This window comes from Rhinolophus sinicus, chromosome 15, assembly GCF_057876585.1.
Source record: "Rhinolophus sinicus isolate RSI-liver-muscle chromosome 15, RSI-T2T, whole genome shotgun sequence".
Taxonomy (NCBI): domain Eukaryota; kingdom Metazoa; phylum Chordata; class Mammalia; order Chiroptera; family Rhinolophidae; genus Rhinolophus; species Rhinolophus sinicus.
In genome coordinates this window covers 54,490,771-54,512,426 of record NC_142515.1, presented here as the reverse complement: position 1 = coordinate 54,512,426, position 21,656 = coordinate 54,490,771, and the positions used below count along the sequence as shown (strand labels likewise).

General features: G+C 43.7%; 1 protein-coding gene across 1 annotated transcript in view; it reads left to right on the top strand.

Moving 5' to 3' along the window:
- Positions 1–21,656, top strand: part of POLR3A (RNA polymerase III subunit A) — a 47,094-nt gene that overhangs the window by 2,265 nt on the left and 23,173 nt on the right. Inside the window, exons 2-16 of the mRNA XM_019745940.3 lie at positions 541–676; positions 941–1,078; positions 1,520–1,691; positions 1,961–2,115; positions 7,318–7,557; positions 7,680–7,842; positions 8,036–8,172; positions 9,278–9,381; positions 10,018–10,159; positions 12,261–12,401; positions 15,901–15,970; positions 16,390–16,517; positions 16,721–16,859; positions 18,179–18,343; positions 20,721–20,893. Coding sequence (XP_019601499.1) covers positions 541–676; positions 941–1,078; positions 1,520–1,691; positions 1,961–2,115; positions 7,318–7,557; positions 7,680–7,842; positions 8,036–8,172; positions 9,278–9,381; positions 10,018–10,159; positions 12,261–12,401; positions 15,901–15,970; positions 16,390–16,517; positions 16,721–16,859; positions 18,179–18,343; positions 20,721–20,893 — 2,203 coding nt within the window. The remainder of the gene's footprint in view (positions 1–540; positions 677–940; positions 1,079–1,519; positions 1,692–1,960; positions 2,116–7,317; positions 7,558–7,679; positions 7,843–8,035; positions 8,173–9,277; positions 9,382–10,017; positions 10,160–12,260; positions 12,402–15,900; positions 15,971–16,389; positions 16,518–16,720; positions 16,860–18,178; positions 18,344–20,720; positions 20,894–21,656) is intronic.

Below are 21,656 nucleotides of genomic sequence, written 5' to 3'. Positions count from 1 at the left end.
ACGATCACTCTGGAGGCAAATTCAGAATGAAAGAAAAGAGGATGAGGGTTAGAACTGTACGTAGGGAGAGATGCCAGTATTTAAGGGATGGCAGTAGAAGAAGCAACCACAAAAGAGACTTTAAGAACAACTAGAGAGAGGAAGAAAACTCTGAGTGTATAGTGTCACCAAAGCCACGATAAGAAAATACTCTTTCAATATCGGGTGAGGAGCGGGTTATCTGCCAGTGTTACAGCGGTAAAGTGAGAATGTCCTTACTGGATTTCACAGCATCACGTAGACCCGGTGGCTTTGGTGAGCACCATTTCATTTGATGGAATGAATTCCAGCATGATGGAAATGATTCCAGCGGGATGATGGGATGCTTACCAAAGAAAAACAGGACAGGTTCGAATATATTTAATAATGAGGGCACATGATTAAATATATTGCAGGCCTGTAGACTTGGAACGGTATGGTTGGCTATGGTGGGTCACATGTGTAATCGCCCTTTTTGGTAAGTGGGTTAGACGTAATTGCTCCTGTTCGGTTCCCTTCCAGAAGCCACATCTGTTTTGGAATGAAGTCACCAGAGGAGATGCGCCAGCAGGCGCACATCCAGGTTGTGAGTAAGAACCTGTACAGCCAGGACAACAACCACGCCCCCTTGCTGTATGGCGTGCTTGACCATAGGATGGTAAGACCCCTGCCGCTTCCCAGTTCCTTGCGTTTGGACTTGCTGACGAAACTGATGGCTTCTCAGATTGTAGAAGCAAGGGCTTCTTTCCATCTCCCTTATTCCCCGGCACATCTCAGGGACTTTGTCCTTCCATCAGTTGGATGTGAATACACTTTAGCTTCCCAGGGGATTCTGAGTCACCTGGCTACCTGTGAGGAGTGACGGGTCCCACTTTCCTGTCTAGTGGTCTCCATTGATTATTGGGTGTGCTTTTATCCAAAGGGTACGAGTGAGAAGGACCGTCCTTGTGAAACCTGTGGGAAAAATTTGGCTGACTGTCTGGGCCACTACGGGTACATCGACTTGGAACTGCCATGTTTCCACGTGGGGTACTTCAGGGCAGTCATAGGCATCTTACAGGTAAGCGTGTGCGTGTTCATTTCGCAGGCATGAACTTAGGCGTTATCGATCAGGGACATTAGAGTGACCTTAGGAGTTGTGAGTGGTGGGGGATACGTCCAGGGAGAATTTGTATACTAAACACTTATTTCATCTTGCAATAAATTAACTTGCTTAAGGATTCTTTATTCCTTGATTTCCACTCAGTGAGTAGATGTACACTGTAAAAAAAAATAACACTTCAAGCAACACAAAACAACACAAAGAAAATAAATGAAAGTTAATGAAAACTCTACTGCCCAGCGATGATGGTGGCTCGCATTCTGGTGAACACAGGCTGCCTCTGTGTGTATCTTTGTGAAGACCTGTGGATGTGGTCACTTGGTTAAGTGACCTGGGCAAGGGGTGGGGGTAGTAGCAGTTTCATTCTCTTGCCCTTTTATGTGTTTTCATTTTTAAAAGATGATCTGCAAAGCCTGCTGCCACATCATGCTGTCCCAGGAGGAAAAGAAGCAGTTTCTGGATTATCTAAAGAAGCCCGGCCTGACCTACCTCCAGAAGCGAGGACTGAAGAAGAAAATCTCTGATAAGTGCCGCAAGAAAAGCACCTGCCATCACTGTGGAGCCTTCAATGGTGAGCGGAGCGGGAAAGGCTTGGTGCATCCCTTTCCGTTCACTCGCCTTCTGTTTAGCTTATTAATATTGTGCAGTGTTTCAGAGTCAACTTTTTTCTTGCAAATTTAGACGTTAGAGCTTAGCAACTGATACACTATTAGGAAATGCACAGCTCACCTTTCATTGCTATAGTAACGTCAGGCATTTCATTAACCAGACTGCAACCTCAGGCCGGCCTAGCCAAGAACCTCGTTTCTTTAACCTTGCTAAATACATTAACTCTTACAGGTACTGTAAAGAAATGTGGATTACTAAAGATAATTCATGAGAAATACAAAACCAACAAAAAAGTGGTGGATCCTATAGTATCAAATTTCCTTCATTCTTTTGAAACCGCCATCGAGCATAACAAAGAAGTGGAGCCCCTACTGGGAAGGGCACAGGTGAGCCTGAGTGCACGGCTGCCCCTTCCTGCCTCCTCTGACTCCCCCAGGTGTCCTCGCTGGCTCTCTCTCTCTCTCTCTCTCTCTCTCTCTCTCTCTCTGTCTCTGTCTCACACACACACACACTCACACTCTGTCCCTCCGCCCTCTGATATATGCACCTTTTTCCAAAATGAGAAGCCCCATTAAGTTAGATCTCCAGGAATAAATATTTCATGTGACAGGGGTTTACCTAGCACTGGGTTTAATGTGGACTGGCCTTGTAACTAACAAAATGTTTAATTGTACAGGTAACATGTGACATCTTTATTGCAAAAGATTGTAAAATTACAGCTGTATAGAGCATAAATTGAGAGACCCTGTTTCTCCCTTGGATGATGAGACATAAGGAATTGTAGGCAATTCCCATTGCTTTACTTTAGTTGGCACAAACTTAACCAATTTCATGGAGTGTCCTGTTTTGTCGCACTCTGAATTTGATTAGTACTTACAGTACTTACTTCACATAGTACATAGTTTAGAATTGACAGTATATACGAAATGGACAAACTCGTTGAGTGGCTACTGGGTACCAAACTCTGTCAGACCTAGGAGGAGGCATCAGGAACTGCAAGACAGTCTGCTCCCAAGGTCCCATGGTCTAGAGGTGTCAGTAGCCACTAATCTGTGAAGAGCTAGTACCATAGGGTGGGATGCTGTCACATGAATGGCAAAGACAGTGAGTTCAGTGGGAAATCAGGAGGAGGACATCACTTTGGGTGTGGTTCGGGAGGACTACGAAGAAAGGTGTGGTTTCATCTGGTCCCGAAATTTGGGTAAAGAGTCGAGGGTAGTGAGCTTGGCGTGTCCACGTGACAGTGCCTGGGCTCATCCTGAGTGCGGGCTCTGTTTGAAAGACCGGTGAGTGCTCATAAAAGCACCTTGCATGTAGTGGCTGCTGGGACACACGAGCACTGTCGCAGATTCTTTACGTGGGTTGCCTCATATCCAGTCCTCACAGCAACCCTATGAGACAGCATTGTCTAGGATGTCACTGAGTGATGAGCAGGAATGGTAGCCAGCGCAGTCGGTGTGCAGGCCTGTGCCACAGAAAAGACAACTCAGGCTATGGTGTAGAGGGTGTCCTGCTCTGGGGAGCGTGGGGCCACTGAAGGTTCTGCACAGGAAGGGGATGTGATGACTAAATGGTGACATTTTAGAAAAGCCTGACTGCTCACTAAAAGACACCATGACGAAAGTGAAAAGGCAGGCCCTGAACTGGGAAAAAATAGTCACAATGCATAAATCTGACAAGGGACTCTTATATCCAGAATATAGGAAAGAGTTCTTACAAATCAGTAAGGAAAAACCCAATTTTTAAAAGTAGGAGCTAGACTTCTATTGGCACTTCACAAAAGGATATCTTCTAATGGCGAATAAATAAATGAAAAGTTGCTCGGAGTTGTTGGTCATCAGGGAATTGCTAATTAACCCCCACCCACCGCCAGAAAAATTAAAATGTAAAACTGAAAACCGGTGCTGGCAAAGATTTGAAGCAGCTGGTGCTCACGTTCTGATGGTGGCAGTGTGGAATGGTACCACCATTCTGAACAGCAGTCTGACAGTTTTTATAAAGTTAAACCTTCACTTACCATATGATCTAGCAGTTTACTCTCAGGTATATCCCCAAGAGAAATGAGTGCTTATGTCCACAAAATACTTGTATAAGAATGTTCATTGCAGCTTTATTAGTAAAAGCCAAAACAGGAAATAGCTCAGATACCTGTCCACGGGAGGATAAACAAATTGTCATAGATCCACACGATGGAAGACTCTCCTGTAGGGAAAGCACTGAACTCCTGACACACACAACCTGGCTGAATCTCAGAATCCTGCTGAGAGAAAGAAGCTTTGTACAAAAGAGTGCATAGCCTATGATTCCATTTAGATCTAGTTCAAGTACAGGCTGGACTGATCTATGGTGATCGATGACAGGAGAGCTGTTTCCCCGGAGGTGAGAGCTTAGTACTGACTGGAAAAGGGGCATCGGTACTTTTTGGAGGGGTGGAAATATTCTATGTCTTGATCTGAATCGTGACATATATGTATAGGTGTATACATGTAAGAAATTTCTTAAGATTTGTGTAACTTAGTATATATAAGTTTTGCTTTGATTTAGAGGGAGAAAAAGAGTAGGGAGAACAGACCCTGAACCGGGGTAATGATAGTGGAGCCAGAGTCATTGTATACAGTAAGAATGGACAGGAATTGATGGCCAGCCACTGTAGGGTTGGGTGTGAGAGGAAGTGATCAGAGGTGAGCTAGTGGCCACGCGTGGGCATTAGGAAAATAGTAGTTCTCCTGGAAATGGGGGGGGGGGGGGGGGGAGGAGCAGCAATTCATTCCAGTGGCGATGTCTTCAAGGAACTTGAATGAAGCTACTGCAGGGGAAGTTAAGGTGAAGGTTAAGGTGAGAAAGTCGGTCTTGTTCTACAGCGTGAAAGTGAGGTGCTGTCCAGGCCAGTGCCATGTAGAAAGCTGTCAGAAGCCTGGCAGACGGCCTTGGTCAGTGAGCAGGAGGGTGCCCAGACTCCCTTGGGTGCAGTCTTCCTTGCAGCCTCCTCTGCACACACTCTGCTGCTCTCAGACCAGGCACCCTGCTTCCCACCCACACTGCCTGCGGGCTCTCTGCCCGGGACCTGTGGCCACTGTCCTGGCTTGCCAAGGACCGCTTCTCGGACACTCTCCACAGTAGCGGGGATTCTCCTCTAGGGCCCAGAAGGCATCTTGTGTTCAAACGCCTCCTAAATGACTTGGCCCAGGGGGTAACCACCTCCCATTTAAGAGTCACTTAAGTAGCACATCAGCTGAGTTGTGGGGGCACGCTGCCACTGCCCCCACCCCACTTTACCCAGGTTGACACCCTAAAGGTGATTAGGGTACTGGTTAAGAGCTTTGGCTTTGGGGTGAGACAAACCTGAGATTAGCGCCCAGCTCTGCCACTTATTCTGTGACCTTAGACACACGAGCCAACCTGGACCTCAGTTTCCTCAGCTATGAAGCAGGGATTACAGGAGTGTCTGCTTTAGGGCTTCTGTGAGGATAAAGAGATGAATTCCCGATCAGGTGCTTAGCACGGCGCCTGGCACGGAGCAAGTGCTGAGAGCGTGCTGCCCAATGGCAGTCTGTGGTTACCACTGCTGCTGACATTTCTGTGGTAACAATCATGAAAAATAAGATGAGGTTTCCTCCCACCTCTGTCATGTGTTCAGACTCATAGTGTCCCTTCAGCTTAATGAGGCCTCTGCCCCCAACCCTCCCTCACCAGAACCCCCATCCCTTAGCTGCTTCCCTTCAGCCTCCTCTGTTGTTTGGACCCCCTTTGAGATCTTAGCCTTCCCTCAACCACGTTTCCATTTTCTGTGCCTCATATAACGCTTGTGCTCGGCCTTGTATTCTTGCCGGTTTCCACTTAACGTTTGGTCTGTAACAAGATTCGTTTTTCTGGGGTTCCGTTTGATGCCAGTCATGGTGCTTGGAGCAGGTCCTCCGAGATCACCAGCCCGTCCTGGTTTATTCCGTCTTCAGGAATGGGGAACCCCGTGCCTTTAGGGGCAGCACAGTATGATCGAGTGGAAGAGACCTGAGAGCAATGCTGCTTGATGTTTTCTGAGTCACAGACCCTTTTAGGAAAACAGAACCTCTGGACTCTATCCCCAGAAGACTGATATACATCCACTCCCAATTTTAATACAAATGTAGAGGTCGGTAGATCTGCAGACAAGAGTCCCTCCGTAGATGCCATCAGTGCTATCACCCCACCAGGTAGAAATGCCTTCCACAGTGCCCCTGGCCAACTGAGTGACAGGCTGCCCTGGGTGCCATCCTTCCAGCCATGTTCCCTCACCACCACCAGCCCACACTCCAGAGCGCTAGCTGTTAGGACGCCCGTTAGGATGTTCTGCCCTGTGCTACAATCAGCCCTTCTTGCTGTCTTTCCATCAATCCCTGATTTCTGTTTCCTGCTGATAGCACAGTAAGTCTGCAGCCTCCCCCACGTGCTCCTTGGGGCAGCTGCTCTTGCCAAGGAATGGTTTCCAGACTCTTACCATTACCATGGTACAGGGTCCTCGTCTAGTACTGACTGGTACTGCAGGGGACGTCTGGCCTTCATCCCCTTTACCCCCTTTCTAGAATTCTATGAACAGTTAGATTTCCTCCCTAACTGCTTCAGGTGGTAGTGAGGTCCCCATTGCTGGATGCAGGGACGCTGAGGAAGGGAATTGTTCTCCGGGCAGGGACGTGGCCTGGGAAACGTTCTTCTCCCTGACTTCCCTGCCATCTCCGGGATGGGACCTCAGAAGCTTTCTCTTGCAGCAGTGTTCTAAGTGCAGTAAATATTCAGACATGTCTTTCTTAACTTTGTTCTCCTTTTCAGTAAGTTATGCATAGCTGATTCGGCTTTTAGCATATATTTTCAGTCACACAGTCTTTGATCCCAAGAAAATGAATAAGCAGCAGCAAGACACAAGCTCACCATTCTTACCTTAGATCTTTGAATAGCTCAGATAATTTGCATAGTTCCTAAGAATAAGTTGTTGCCGCATAGCACCTCTATTACATGAAGTTAGCACAAGGCCAGTGTAAGTTCACTACACCAAATTTAAATGTAAAGACAGAAGCAAAATGCTTATAATTCCACTCATCTAAAGACGGCACTTTTAAAACCTTCGTAAATTCTTCTGTTTCGTCTTTTCTGTGTAGATGTACGTCTCCCAAATGAGGTTATGTCGTACATACGCTTGTCTCATTTACCAGTCTTTCGTGAACATCTTCCATGGCCATAGCTCACTTCTGCAGTGTCTCTTCTTTAATGGCTTCATAGTTTTCCACATATGGATATGCCATGATTTTCTCTAACTAGTAAGCCGTCAGGCTGTTCCCAGCGTCATTATTAAGAACAGCTTTAGTGAACATCCTTATAGCTGCGCCTTTGTGATCATTTCTAAAATTATACCCTTTGGAATAATTACGAGAAGTGGGATTATTGGCTTAAGTAATTGGAATAAAAGGCATGCAGATTTTTAGGGTCTTGCAACATAGCATGTTGACAGAAGTCCCTGCCGTCACTTACTCTAAGTGGTGAATAGGCTAGAGAGCGAGGAGAAGTAAGCTTTGGCCCAAACTATGGAAAATTCACATATATGTCTTTTCTTTCCATAGGAAAACTTGAATCCCTTAGTAGTTCTGAATTTATTTAAGCGAATCCCAGCTGCAGATGTCCCTCTACTTCTGATGAATCCGGAAGCTGGAAAGCCCTCCGATTTGATTCTCACTCGGCTTTTAGTGCCCCCTCTGTGTATCAGACCCTCCGTCGTGAGCGATCTGAAGTCTGGCACCAATGAAGATGATCTGACAATGAAACTGACAGAAATCATTTTCCTAAATGACGTCATTAAAAAGGTCAGTGCTTCCCATTGGCCTTTCCAAGCCCTAATATTTGGGGTGTATCTCTGTGCACACGTTTGTGGTCCAGAGAGTCACATTGACCAGGCTTGTTTCTGTTCGTGTCTGCTTGCTGTTAGCACCGGATATCAGGCGCTAAGACCCAGATGATCATGGAAGACTGGGACTTCCTGCAGCTGCAGTGCGCCCTGTACATCAACAGCGAGCTCTCCGGCATCCCCCTCAACATGGCGCCCAAGAAATGGACCAGGGGTTTCGTCCAGCGCCTGAAAGGGAAACAGGGTATGCTGCCAACAAGATTGCAAGAGACAGTCCCCTGCCTGTGTTTTTGTTTTTGTTTGTTCTTGTTGTTGTTGTTAATGTACGTTCAGCTTATCTAGCTGAAGATCACAGGCTTTGTCTTTCTGCTTATATTACCCCCAAACAGCACACCTTGTGCCATGTCACCCCTTATGACATATTTTTATTTATGTAGGTCGATTTCGAGGCAATCTCTCAGGAAAGAGGGTGGATTTTTCTGGCAGAACAGTCATATCACCTGACCCCAACCTCCGGATCGATGAGGTAGCTGTGCCAGTTCATGTGGCCAAAATTCTCACGTTTCCTGAGAAGGTAAGTACCGTCAGCTGCTCAATTCTTGGTTTTGAATCCAGTCTTTTACATTATATTTTGAGATTCCAAACATAAGACAGTGGAAAATCCCCCGTAACTCCCCCAACCCACATTTTGGTGTGTGTGAATATGCGTGTCTTTCCAGTTTGTTTCATAAACATATCACCACATATAATATGCTCAACATATACTGTCACAGCTGTGTCTGGCTTTATGTGCGTATGTCCATACATACATTAAATACACTGTTCTGCAACGTTTTTTCCCAAGTAATGTCATTTTTGACATCTTTCTTCGTTGGTTCATAGCTTAAGTTTTAAAGGAACTAAATGATAAACACCACACCCAGTTAATTTGGGAATTGATTTTTATTTTTAACACCTTACAATCACTGAGTTAGAGACTGAATATGTTAAGGCTCTTGATGCATAACCAGAAAGGCTACAGCACTTGGTACTCAGTTCACACTCGTGATGATTATAAAATGGCATTTACAACACTTTTTACCTGAGCTGTACCGGCCTTTCACAGGGGGTAGTGATCAGCTGGCCTTTGAGATTCTTAATTGATCCAGAGCATAGATGTTGCTGATAAAGCATGTGTAGTGTCTTCAGTGGAGTTACTGATGATCCCGAGTTTCCTTCTCCGAGGTGATGCTCCATGACACTATTGTCTGAAAGGTTGTAGGACTCAGCAATGGAGACCAGCACCTGGGGCGCTGGTGGCACAGCTTTAAAGCCTTAGAATGGAAGCCCGTGGTAAACCATTGTAGCTGAAGTTGCCACCTGTTCGTAGGACCACAGTCTGTGCTGGAAGGTCTCTACAGTTCAGTCCAGCCCACTTATACTGATGGGGATACCAAGGCCCAGCAAAGGACTTGGCCATGTAGCCCAGCAAGTGTGTGACCCTGTTCAGACTGGATCCTGGGCTCCTGTGTGTCAGCCCGTTGTCATTACACAGGCTGCTCAGCAGCAGGACGCTTGGGCTCTGCCTCTTTCTCCTAGACTCACAGAGGAAAGGAAAGCGCGACCCCCAATTCAGTGTAGCGTACGAGCTTATAGGAACCTAACAGCATCTCACTGTGTTTTCTATTGTGCTCTTGCAGGTAAACAAAGCAAACATTAATTTTTTGAGGAAACTGATTCAGAATGGCCCTGAAGTTCACCCAGGAGCCAATTTCATTCAGCAGAGACACACGCAGATGAAAAGGTAATACTTTCCCAGCCTAGATGGATGCAACTACCGTCTCATGACACCAAGTGCACTGTTGCCATACTTAGCCACAGAATACAGTCCACAGTACAATTTTTGGGACATTTTAGCACGTGAAAAATGTCTGTATAAATTGCAGTGAGTCTCGGTAACGTCATTTGCTCTGTTTGACAATTGACTATGCATGAAATACTAATTTGTTCCCTAGTATTTAGCCGTATAGGATGTAGGCATACAAAACATATCGGAATATGAAAGTGGATCATTTTCTGAATCACCTGGGCTCTCTGGGTTACTTCAGTGTCCTCATAAACCAGTAGATAGGCACTCATTTTTGCCAACTTTGGCTTTTCACAGCAAAATGAACTGACTGCCAGTGCCTTTTTATCTCATGAGATAAATATGAGATAAAAGCATATCGATATCCCTGTGGGAAACGCTGATTTATTACTCTATTTCTGTGATTCTAAGACATACTTTTTTCATATTTTAACATTGCTAAAATTGAGCTGTACCTTCCCGTCAATTTGTCATAGTTGAATTGATTCCATGAAATATCCTCATTTTAGAAATGAAGAGGGAGAAACTTGGTGAGGGAACTCTGTTCTCACATGTTTATTGTTGTATCTTAAGGTTTTTGAAATATGGAAATAGGGAAAAGATGGCTCACGAGCTCAAGTATGGGGACATCGTGGAGAGACACCTCATAGACGGGGATGTGGTGCTATTCAATCGGCAGCCCTCGCTGCACAAACTGAGCATTATGGCGCATCTGGTGAGTGTGACAGGTCTGGCTTTATTTCTGTTGGGTGGGAACTTGCTGTGTATGCAGTGCTCAGTTCCAGACTCCTCACATTAGAATTGCCAGTCATCTCAAATTTTCGTAACTTGATTTTCCTCTTCTCTTCCTTTTCAGTTTGAGTAACACTTTTAAATTTCAAGCTTCCCTTCAATGTTTTTAATATTTATAATGTAATGCTAACACAACAGTAAAACAGGAACTAATTGAAAATTAGTGTGAAAGTGACTAGCATGATTTCACTTATAAACAAAAATATATATATACATATATATGTGTGCACAAACTTATGTAAAATAGATGTGGCAGAAAATTGACTTTTGATTTAACTTAGCATATTAACTAAGGAACTAAAATGCTTAAAAGATTTTTCTTTGCAATAGTCCTCCAACTAAGACCCTAAACCATGTTTTTTTTGGTGATTCAGTTTTGCAACAGCAGCAGTTCCTTTTTTTCTAGAGATTCCAAATGGAAATGAGATGCAACTTTAACTTGTTAAATATTCATAAATTCTCCTATCTGCAAAGCCATTAAATCCATGAGCATTTGCAAACAGTGTTTAAACAGCATCTTCAACTAGTGTTTTTCTAGCTCCAGTTTTCAGTAGTTTATGAACACATTACATCAGTCTTTTTACCTAATGGTGGAAATACCAAAAAAGCAGTTTATGATTATGGAGTCTAGGGGGTGAACCAAAGCCTTTTCTGGAAACTTCTGCTTGGCTTTGGAGCACTGTTTAAACAGAAATGCTTTTGTTTGAAAAAATTCAAATATAGCAAAACTGGAAAGAATACTATAATGAACTTACATATTCCCATCCTCAATATTCGATAATTTTCTAGATTTTGCCTCACTTGTTTTCTCTCTCCCTTTTTTCTTTGATAAACCCAGAGGCCATGTCTTTTTCCCCAGGTGTATTCAGTTTACGTCTTTAATACAAGCATCACCACAGTGCCGTTACACAACCCATTGTTTGGTATTGTGTAGTACCCGGTCCAGACTCCCATTTCCCCAAGTGTCTCAAAAATCTTTTTGCAGCTAGTTTGTTGGAATCAGGATGCAAACTCTACACATTACTTTTAGTTGATACAAGTCTTGGGTCTCTAGACCAGAACAGCTCTCCCTCTTTTTTTAAAATTTCAATGTCCTTGTGGAAGAAACCAGCTCATTTGTCCTGAATGTCACATGTTCTCAGTTTGCCCTTACATGTATGACGTTCAGTGTTTCTTCGTTCTTCTTATTCCCGTAAACTGGAAATTAGTTAGGAAGGCATGATCAGAGTCAGGTTCAACTTTTTGGCAAGAAGTCATGGTTGGTGCAGGCTACTTCCGCTTGCCTTATTTCAGGAGGTGCATGTTATCTAGACGCCCCACCCTTAGTTATGCTAAAAAGGTAGGGGTTCATCTGATCCCTTCCTTGAGAGGTCCTTCATCAGCCTTGTTTCTATGGTTTCACCCATTTATGATCCTTGCCTGTATTCTTTCATTGGGGCTGTAAAGTGGTGATTCTCTGGTTTTTCATTCCTTTCACATTTAGTACATAGCGTTCTTGTACTGAAAAACGAGGGCTATTTGCTTACCTAGAAGTACAATTCATAAAGGAAAGGCAGCCTAAGTGCCTAATTGTTTTTCCTTTATTGTCAATTTGGGAAGTGAGAAGTAGGTGCTCAGTTACTTCCAACTAGGTTGTTTTAGTTTATTTATTTATTTTGGGGTATTTTTCCGTGTCATTATAAACTCAGTGGGTTTTTATGTAGGCAGTGTGTTTTAATCAGCTTCTGCCACTGATCTTTTTTATATCAAACTAGGATATCCTGGGAGGCCCTTCATGTGGTTTCCTATGTTGGTGTTTGCCTCATAATATCAAAACAAGTTCACTACATTGGTTTGAGCTAATAAAGCTATTAAATGAGTCTACAAGTGACGTGTATCACTTGACAGAACATACTAAAAATTTATTTCTTTAATCTAAGTTTTCCAGTTTTCCAGGAAGCCATTTTTTAATGTTTCAAAACTAAGAAACTTTTGGATAAATGACTAAGCCCTCCATCTGTTTTGTTTTCTTTTGTGTCCCACAGGCCAGGGTCAAACCCCACCGGACCTTCAGATTTAACGAGTGTGTGTGTACACCCTACAATGCAGATTTTGATGGTGATGAAATGAATCTTCATCTTCCTCAAACAGAAGAAGCTAAAGCAGAGGCCCTTGTTCTAATGGGGGTACGTAGGGTGGTGCGTCCAGCTTACAGCTCTTTAAAAGGAGGGAGAAGGGAGCATGCCCTGTTGGAAAACTCTCTATAGTATATCAGTGAGTTAGTGTCTATAATAGGTGCTTATTGGGGGCGTGGGTATTTTCTGACCCATAATGTGGGTTCCTGAGAAAAAAATCGATACACAAGCACCAGTTATAAAGAGACAAGAGTGAGCTATACCTTGACTGCTGGGAATCATGAGAAAAGATGTTCTGTATAAGTACATTTTCCAGTAGTTAAAGATTCTTTAAGCACCAGTACATTTCATTGAACATACTGAGTGGAAAGCTTTCCAAAACGTATTCCATGCTTCTTTGTCTTCTAACGGGCACACTAAAGCAGTCCTTTCTGTAGTGACTCTTACCACCATTTTATTTTACAAATGGTTAAGAAGTTCCCATTAGATGCTAGAGGAGTTCGGTGATGAGTGAGGCATATGCCTTTCTTGAGGAGCTTACAGTTGGGCTCTGACGGTTACACCGTGTGTACTGTTCCCTCCTGAGCCAGCAATAGCCCGGTGGTGCACGGTGCCGGCTGTTTAGGGCACGTCCCTCCTAAACGTACTGGCCCCAAACTGTACAGGTTTTAGAGCTTAGGCCTTTTCTAGTTTCCTGTGTTACAAAGTGATGTGTCTTGGTTGTAAGTGTTCCTGCTCCAAAAACACTTTACCATTTCTGATCTGATGCTTCTCGTCTGTTTTGGTTTGGGGTGTTTTGCATTGATTCTACAGTTGCAAGCAAATGTGTTCAAGGCCATGAGGAGTTTGGTGGGAATGGAGAGGAGGGGCCACAGTCATGGCCCTTGCCTGGTCCTTCACGGCAGAGGTTGACATCTTTTCTGAGAAGTGAAGTGTTTAGCATGTATTTTGTGTACATGTTTTAAGTTACCTTTTGGCAAATTTAATAATTCTAAGTGACTCATGTGCTAAAATAGACTGACGTCTTCAACTTTTTAAAACATTGACTCTTATTTATTGAAACATTTTAGCATGATAATGGAAGTTACTTAAATAAGGTAAAGTTTCTACACATCACAATTTTTCTTTATTGTTCTTCATGAATTTAGATGGTGGTTGTCATGGTTTTTACTAATAGCTTTTGTTTTTCTTTTTTCTGCTTAACAGGTTATCAATACCCCATTTGTTTTAGAGCCTTCATAATTGTTGATTAAAATGGCTTTGCAGTATTTCCCCAAGTTAGCACACAAGGATGCATCTAACCTATGTTGTTGAAAATTGAAGGTGTTTTTCTTTGTGAACTAATCCTTCAAGGGCTGTGTTTGTGCATTTAGAATCCTCTTTTGAATTATTTCTCAGGCTCTTTGGCCTTTGAAAATTATTTAGTTGATGCTCATTGAGCACTGTTGTGTGCCAAGCACTGTCCTAGGGACACAGCAGTGAATCAGGAAGTCAGAGTCTTGCTTTCAGCCCTGTTTGAGTGGGAAGAGGTGGAGAATAAACAAATGTAAAATACGTCAGGTGGCAACACGTGCTGAGAAGGAAAGAAGCAAGCAGGGTAAGGAAGAAAGAGAAGGAAAAGGGGTCCTGTTTTACATTAGGGTGGTCGGGAGGCCCACAGGCAAGGTAGCACGTGAGCCGAGTTCTGAAAGAAGTGGGAGAATGTGCAGTGGCACTGGCGGTGCAAGAACAGTCCAGCTGGAGGAGTAGCAGGTACAAAGACCCTGGGGTGTGATCATACCTCCCTTAAGAACCTGGCCTGTCCTCTCCTACGCCTCACGGTCTGTAGCGGTTATGATGAGTGCCGTGGTGGGTGTTGGTGGGCAGTGAGAGGGGAGAAGATGGTTGATGACGGATGGATAGCCACGAACGAGTTCTTGTTCTGCGCTCCTGTAGTGAGAGGGTGACTAGATGAGGCCAGTCATTCTTCCAGACTCGCACTCTCATTGGTCATAAGTTCTTCAGGGGAAATAATCAGAGGTGCAAAATTACTTAGAATAGTAAAGCACAGGCAATAGCCACCAATAAGAAATTGGTTAAATTAAATTATGTCACATCTCTACAACAAAATTCTGTGTGGCCCGTAAAATGGCATAGTTGTACCCTTTTTGGCATGAAAGTTATTTATGATTTATTCTTTATTAAAAAAGCAGGTTGTATGACACGACCCTATTTTGTTTGGTAATTGGATGCTTCTGTGTTTATAAAAATGTTTACAGCAAAAAGTTGGAAGGGTAATATACCCAAATCTTAAACAGTAGGTCTTTTTGCTTGGCAATTCTATGTATTGGGCTTTTGAGGTTTTGGAGGTGGTTTTAGCTGTCTATATTTTTAGATTTTTTTCTATAATGAATATATATTATTTTGGTAATTAAAAAGATATTTAGAAAACCTTCCGATAATAACAGCTGTCAGCCTGCAGCCAACCAATATTAGACTTGGCCACTGACTTTCTTATTAAGGATCCATTTTGTTAGACATTTTGTTCTGACAACATATTTCATTGGCTAAAAATGACAACAATAAAAACAGGCTCCAAGGATGTCGGGATGGAAGAATCCACAGTCACTATCTGGACAAATCCCCTCAATGTCTTGTGAGAAACTTACCCCTGTACTGGCTCAGCAGGCCTGTCTCAGTGGAGCAGGTTGGGTTTTCGCTTGACTGTGACCCAAATTGCTCAGGAGACTATTCCAAAACATTCAGATCTCAGGTTCATGCACTTTGCTCTCACTCCCACACCACTCGCGGTGCTACCCCAGAGAGATTCTCTAAACCAGGTGTAAATAGATAGTTCTCCCTGCCCAGTTGGAGGCTCGCTACTCTGGGTCATGGTGCAGAAGCAGACAGGACCAAGCCTCTGCCTTGGAGGGCCTTTCGTTCTGGGTGAGGAGGCCCAGAAAACCCACAAATGCACATGAGCATCTCCAAATCGAGATTTAAGCATAAGCAGTCTGCTGCACAGAACCGTCTTTAAATTGACCCATGCAGTGAACAACTAGCATCCTTTTTTCCCAATGTGGCATTCATTAAATTTTAGTTAAATCGTGTTGTTGAATTGTTTGTTGTTAGAACTTAACGTCTTAAGAGAAATTGAGCACTTCTGCCATCATTGTGGAGAAGCATCGAAATGATTCACTTCAGAGATAATAGTACTTCTCATTCATAGAAGTGAATTTTCTTTGGAGAAGTACATTTATTAATAACAGTAAAGTCTTGCACGGTGGAGTTCTTTACAGGAATCCAAAACAGCTTCACTCCGTGTTTTATTTTGGTGTTGGAAGGAACCTCTACGGTTGGTCTTGCTGGTTCTTTCTTTTTCCCGTTGACAGATGACGAACCCGCAAGCTAGTGACATAGCTGAGATTAACACCCCTGGCGTCTGCTTTTCAGCCTCCTCTCTCTGCTGCTCTCTTTTTATTTGTAAGAGTTCAAAATCTTTGCCGTGCACATCTTTGGTCTACATCGTGCTTCTGAGGATGGCTAGCTTACCATGTTTATTTTTCTTCAGACTAAAGCAAATCTTGTCACCCCAAGGAATGGAGAACCACTGATTGCTGCTATTCAGGATTTCCTAACAGGTAGGTTTGTGAAATTCACTTGAAAGGAGACTGGAGCACAGTGATTCTCATTCACAGTGGTTTCATATGAGGCCTTAAGAAGCTATTTAATTGTCTGTGTTTAATTCTGTTGTTTGTTTACGAAGTTTAACTGTGAACCTACTTGAGATATCCAGTATTGGTTGATTATTCATTGACTCAACAAGCATTTATTGAGTTCCTATCATAAACCAGACAGTTTTGTAAGCACTGGAGATACAGCAGTGAGTAAACCAAAGTCCCCTTAGTTGTGGAGTTTGGATTCTCGTTCGACGAGAGAGCCCATAGCAACTGTACCGTTTAAGCCACTTTTTTAGTAATAGTACAGATTGATTTTAAAATTGAGATGTGATTTCCTCAGTTTCATTCCTTGCGTATGTGTTGTTTCTTAACATTCTTAGGGGCCTACCTCCTCACTTTTAAGGACACTTTCTTTGACCGCGCCAAGGCTTGCCAAATCATTGCTTCCATATTGGTTGGCAAGGATGAGAAAATTAAAGTTTGCCTCCCACCTCCTACAATATTAAAGGTTTGTGCAGGAGCTGTGTGTGTGTGTGTGTGTGTGTGTGTGTGCGCGCACAGGGGTATGTGTGTGCACGTGTGTGTCCTTGCACTTGTACCTGTGCTGGTGCTGGTGTGGGTATGATTGCCATACAGTCCTGCCCTATTTGTGTGAGGCGAGGTTGGCCCAGGCTCGGCCAGCTGATGCTCTGGCTTCCGTTCCTCCTCCAGCCTGTCACCCTGTGGACCGGAAAGCAGATCTTCAGTGTTATCCTCAGACCGAGTGCTGACAATCCAGTGAGGGCCAACCTCCGGACCAAGGGCAAGCAGTACTGCGGCAAAGGAGAAGACCTCTGTGTCAACGATTCCTGTGAGTGAACGTGTCAGGCTGGGGGAGGGGGCAGAAAGCAAGCGACCAATAACTTACCTTCTTCACCTAGCGAGCAATTCCATGTTTCTCTAAGGCCTTACTTAGTCTTAGGTAGGAAATCCCTTCTTCAGGGAGATGTAGCTGATGTTTCTCCTCTCAGATGTGATTCTCCATTTCTCTAAAAGGTAGAGATTCCGTAGACACGTGATCCATTTGTTAGAACATTCTACTCCAAATGTGTTTTGTCTTAAGTGACTAGTTTCTGTCCTTTAATGCAATTGCTTTTATCCTGCCTTCTTTTGTTTTATGGGGGTTTTTTTCCCCATCAATAAAAGTCTCATTATTTAAGACATACAATTTATGTTATGTTCAAAAACTTGTTCGTTGACTAAGAGTATGACTAAAAAATATAACTAAAGAGTCTAATTTTTTTACCTGCCTCACCTGGTCAGTGGACGTTATGAGAACATGAAGATCAAGGGTAACAGAGTATTTGAATGGAAGCCTTCTGAGGCGTCTAGACTAATCCGACCCGGGGTGTGGTCCACAGACCAATGCCATTCAGCCAGCATTTACTTTCTGGCATGAGCACCTTAGTTCATCCCAGACTGCTGACGAGCAGATCCCTAACAGGCCAAGTTGAGTAGCACTTTCAGAATGGGCTTTGCTAGCAAGGCCTTGTGATGAGAAACGGATCTCCAGGACCCTGCACTGACAACTGAACTGCAGTCTCTCTGAAGGTCAAGGTTCCTGCTGTCTTGTAATGAACATGAAATGTTTTTGAAGAGCACTGGTTTTTCTCAGGTTTATTGCATTTCCTTTGAAAACATCCTCTCTGGTCCTTTAGATATTTTAAATTTTTGTTTTAGGTTGTGTTTTGTTTCTTTTTAGAGGTGAATTTCATTTCGTTGTTGGTGCCGTTAGTTCTCAGTTTCTTAGGTGAATCACATAGTGCTTTACACTTTGTTTATAAAGCAATTTGCTCTGCATGATTTCATTGATACCCAGAATATCCCCACGATGTAAAGATGGCGGGTGCTTACCGCTGTCATCCACAGTTTACAGATGAAGAGAATGAGGGCCAACTAGTACGTTTCAGAGTTAGGGCTATAAGGTAACTAACTGGGCCTTTGTACTTTTTAAAAATCCCCTAGCTTTCTCTTTTCCCCCCCTCAAAAATTTTTTTAAGGAAAATTTCTATTTGCTCTGCTTTAACTTTCAATATGGGAATAAATTTTCTCAACTAAAATTTATTTTGGGATGAGGCAAAGTAATAAATAATTATTTGTTTAAATGCATAGTCATTGTTATCTTTCCAGACGTTACTATCCAGAACAGTGAGTTGATGAGTGGCAGCATGGACAAAGGAACGCTGGGATCAGGATCCAAGAACAATATTTTTTACATTTTGCTGCGAGACTGGGGGCAGAACGAAGCTGCCGATGCCATGTCACGGCTTGCCAGGCTGGCTCCTGTCTACCTCTGTGAGTATCTCAGCATCCTCATTTTATTGCTGTAGTTGTTGGAGTTTTAGGGGTTCCTTCTGCTGTTGTTTTATACACCCCACTCCAAACACATACATAGAGAAAAGATTACCTATTCTAAGCTAAATCATTTATGCTTTTCTTTTTTTTTAATTTTTATTGGGAATATTGGGGAACAGTGTGTTTTTCCAGGACCCATCAGCTCCAAGTTAAGTGCTTGTCCTTCAGTCCAGTTGTGGAGGGCGCAGCTCATTGGCCCATGTGGGAATCGAACCAGCAACCTTGTTAAGAGCATGCGCTCTAACCAACTGAGCCATCCAGCCACCCCCATTTATGCTTTTCTTAATGAAATTAACTCGATACTGACTAGATTGGCTGAAGATTTGAATTTGCTTTTCAGTACTTGTCTCAAAATCTACAGTAGCTCCTGTTGCCTACCAGATAGGATTGTGTTACATAACGGGCCCTTCGTGGGCTACTTCCAAGGTAGCTATGCAGTCTCTGTAGCCCTCTGGGCCTTCCTTGATTCAGCCTTACCAGGTTATTCAGTATCTCCCTGCTATCCTTGCACTGTTCTGTTTCCTGTGTTTGCTCATGTTTTGAGCATGCCATGGGTCAAGAGTTTCTTTGCACGCCCGTAAACATCTTTAGTCTGCTCTTACACTTGATTGATTCTTTGGCTGGGTATAGAATTCTAGACTGAAAAAGATTTTTCCTTCAGAATTTTGAAGGTATTGTTCTACTCTATTCCAATTTTCAGGGTTTCTGTTCATATGTGTTTCCATTCTTATTCCCAAGTTTTTGTATTTCCATTGCTGTTTTATTCTGAAAGCTTTGAAAATCCTCTCTGTTTTTGGCATTCTGCAAGTCCACAGTGGTACGTCTTTGGCATGAGTCTTTCATCATTCATTGTGCTGAGCACTCTGTAAGCTCTCTTAATCTGCAAGTGTGTGTCCTTAAGTTCTGGAAAGTTTCTTGTCTTGCTTTTCTGATAATTTTCCCTCCTTTATTTTTTCTGTTCTTCCCTTTTTTGGAATTTCTGTTAGTTGCCTACTACAGCTCCTGGATTGATTCTCTCATTTTATCTTCTTTTCCCTGTTGTTCACTTCTTTGTTTCTGGATTCACTTTATCTTTTAACATTTCTATTGATTTTAAACTGTTTTTCCCTATCATATATTTAATTTCCAAGCACTGTTCTTATTCTCAGGTAATTCTTTTTTTCTTTTGTGTTTTTTTTTTTTTTGAGGCTTCCTGTACTTGATCTCCAGATACATCTTCTCTGTCACTCTGAGAGAGTATTACTCAGTTTTATTTGCTCCCTGAATTTTCTCTTTCCTTTTCAGTTTCTTCTTTCTGTGCATTTGTTGTCTTCTTTTTTTCATGGTGGTCCCTGGCTATCTCATATTTTATGAGCAAGACACTCAAATACTGATTGGAAATGAAGTGGATTGGCTGATGGACCTCTCAGTTCCTTGACTGAGCTGGAAGGCAGCTTTTTGGTTAAGGAACCACCCAATGTCCCTATCAGTAACATTTTTCTCTAGGGAGGCTTGGTTTCTATAGAGATATCTTCCAATCTCTCCTTCCCAAGGATGGACACCTGGCTACCAGAATTCTGGGAGCTGGACAGGGAACAGGGCTAAGGGTTTGTGTGCACCTAGCATCCCTCAATCCAGAGTCTCTCTACTTCCGTTTCTTGGGTAGTAAACTCATCTCCCAGAAGGGTAAGAGCCTGGGGCCTGTTTCTTTCACAGACTTTATACCAGGTTTTCTTATTTCCAACACATACATCATCTACAGCATCTACGGAACCTGGTGATCTAGTTTCTGCGCCTTTCCGTTGGTCCTCATTTCCATAGCCACTTTTAGGCAGCTCTTTCCCCACCCTACTCAGCCCGTCCTCATCCGCCCACTTTCTGCATCAGTTAGGATCAGGATTATTGATGGTACATAGTTCCAGGAAGGTGGAGTTTGCATTTGTTTCTTATTCTCTGTGTTTTGGAATGATTTCTGACAAGAGAAACTCGGGTTGGGGTGTAAGGCATAAAGGCCCCTGTGATGCTGTCTTAGAACCAGACAAGTCAGACGGCTCACTGTCCGTAGCTGGCTTTCTCGCCTGCTCTCCAGTGGTTAATGGTAGTCTGCTTTAAAGTATCGTTAGTGGGGTATCACTGTGCTCCCCACTCGGTTGTAAAGCCTCTGAGTGGAGTTAGTGAGTGATAGTTGTTTTTTATAACTCCCTAGGGACTGATACGGTAATTTGTATTTAATTGCATTGTGACAGATTTCTCTGAAGGTATAAACGTGTTTCCACGTAGTGGGTTGACTAACATCCATGCCCCTCTCTCCCTGCTCTACCTGCTAACTATTCTACAGCTAACCGTGGATTCTCAATCGGGATTGGTGACGTCACACCCGGTCAAGGACTGCTAAAGGCCAAGTATGAGTTGCTGAACGCTGGCTACAAAAAATGTGACGAGTACATCGAAGCCCTGAACACGGGCAAGCTGCAGCAGCAGCCTGGCTGCACTGCCGAGGAGACGCTAGAGGTGAGCACGGCTGTCTGGGCAGGGCAGCCTCGTCGTGCTCACTGGCTTGTGCTGTGAGCCGCGCAGAGAAGGTGGCAGAGAGCTGTGGGAAGTAAAGGCCGTGGCTTGAGTCTCTTGTCCGCCCTGTGCTGCTTGTTTGTGTGTGTTCTTGTTTGCTTCATGAGGAAAGGGCTCGGATCTGGTTCCGTACCCCTTCCAGCTTTCACATTCTAGGTGGTGAAAACACAACCCGATCTGTTCATTGGGCCACGCGGGGCTGCTCTTGTTTCGACATCATGCCTGGGCCCCTTCTGTAACTGGTACTTAGTGCTTCTGCCCTTTCTATTCCTGGCATCCTTCGACTAGAGGCTGGCACCGCAGCTCTTTGAATGGATGGTCTTTGAGAGAGACTTGGGTACAAAAAAGGGAATTTCATGTCTAGGAGCCACGTACCAGTCTGCTGCCCCCTCACCTTTGAAACTAGGTTAGCTGAGAACTGGACCAGCGCGTGTCAGAATCCCACCAGCCCCAGAGAGCCCTGTGTTTTCACGAAAGCAGCCCGGGTCAGCAGTCTGACCGCACCAGGGTTTTGCCTGGCTCTCTTCTGCCTCCCTGGTAGCCTGGGGCTCAGAGCTTTAGCTCACCTCAGGACGGAAGAGAGGCTGTTTAAGCTGTAAGAAATTTTCTGATGTAGTGACATTTTTAAAGCAGTTGTGTGAGGTATTCACCATCAGCTTAGTCTTAATCTCACATCTTAGGGGGAAAGAAATGGACGTTTCTCACC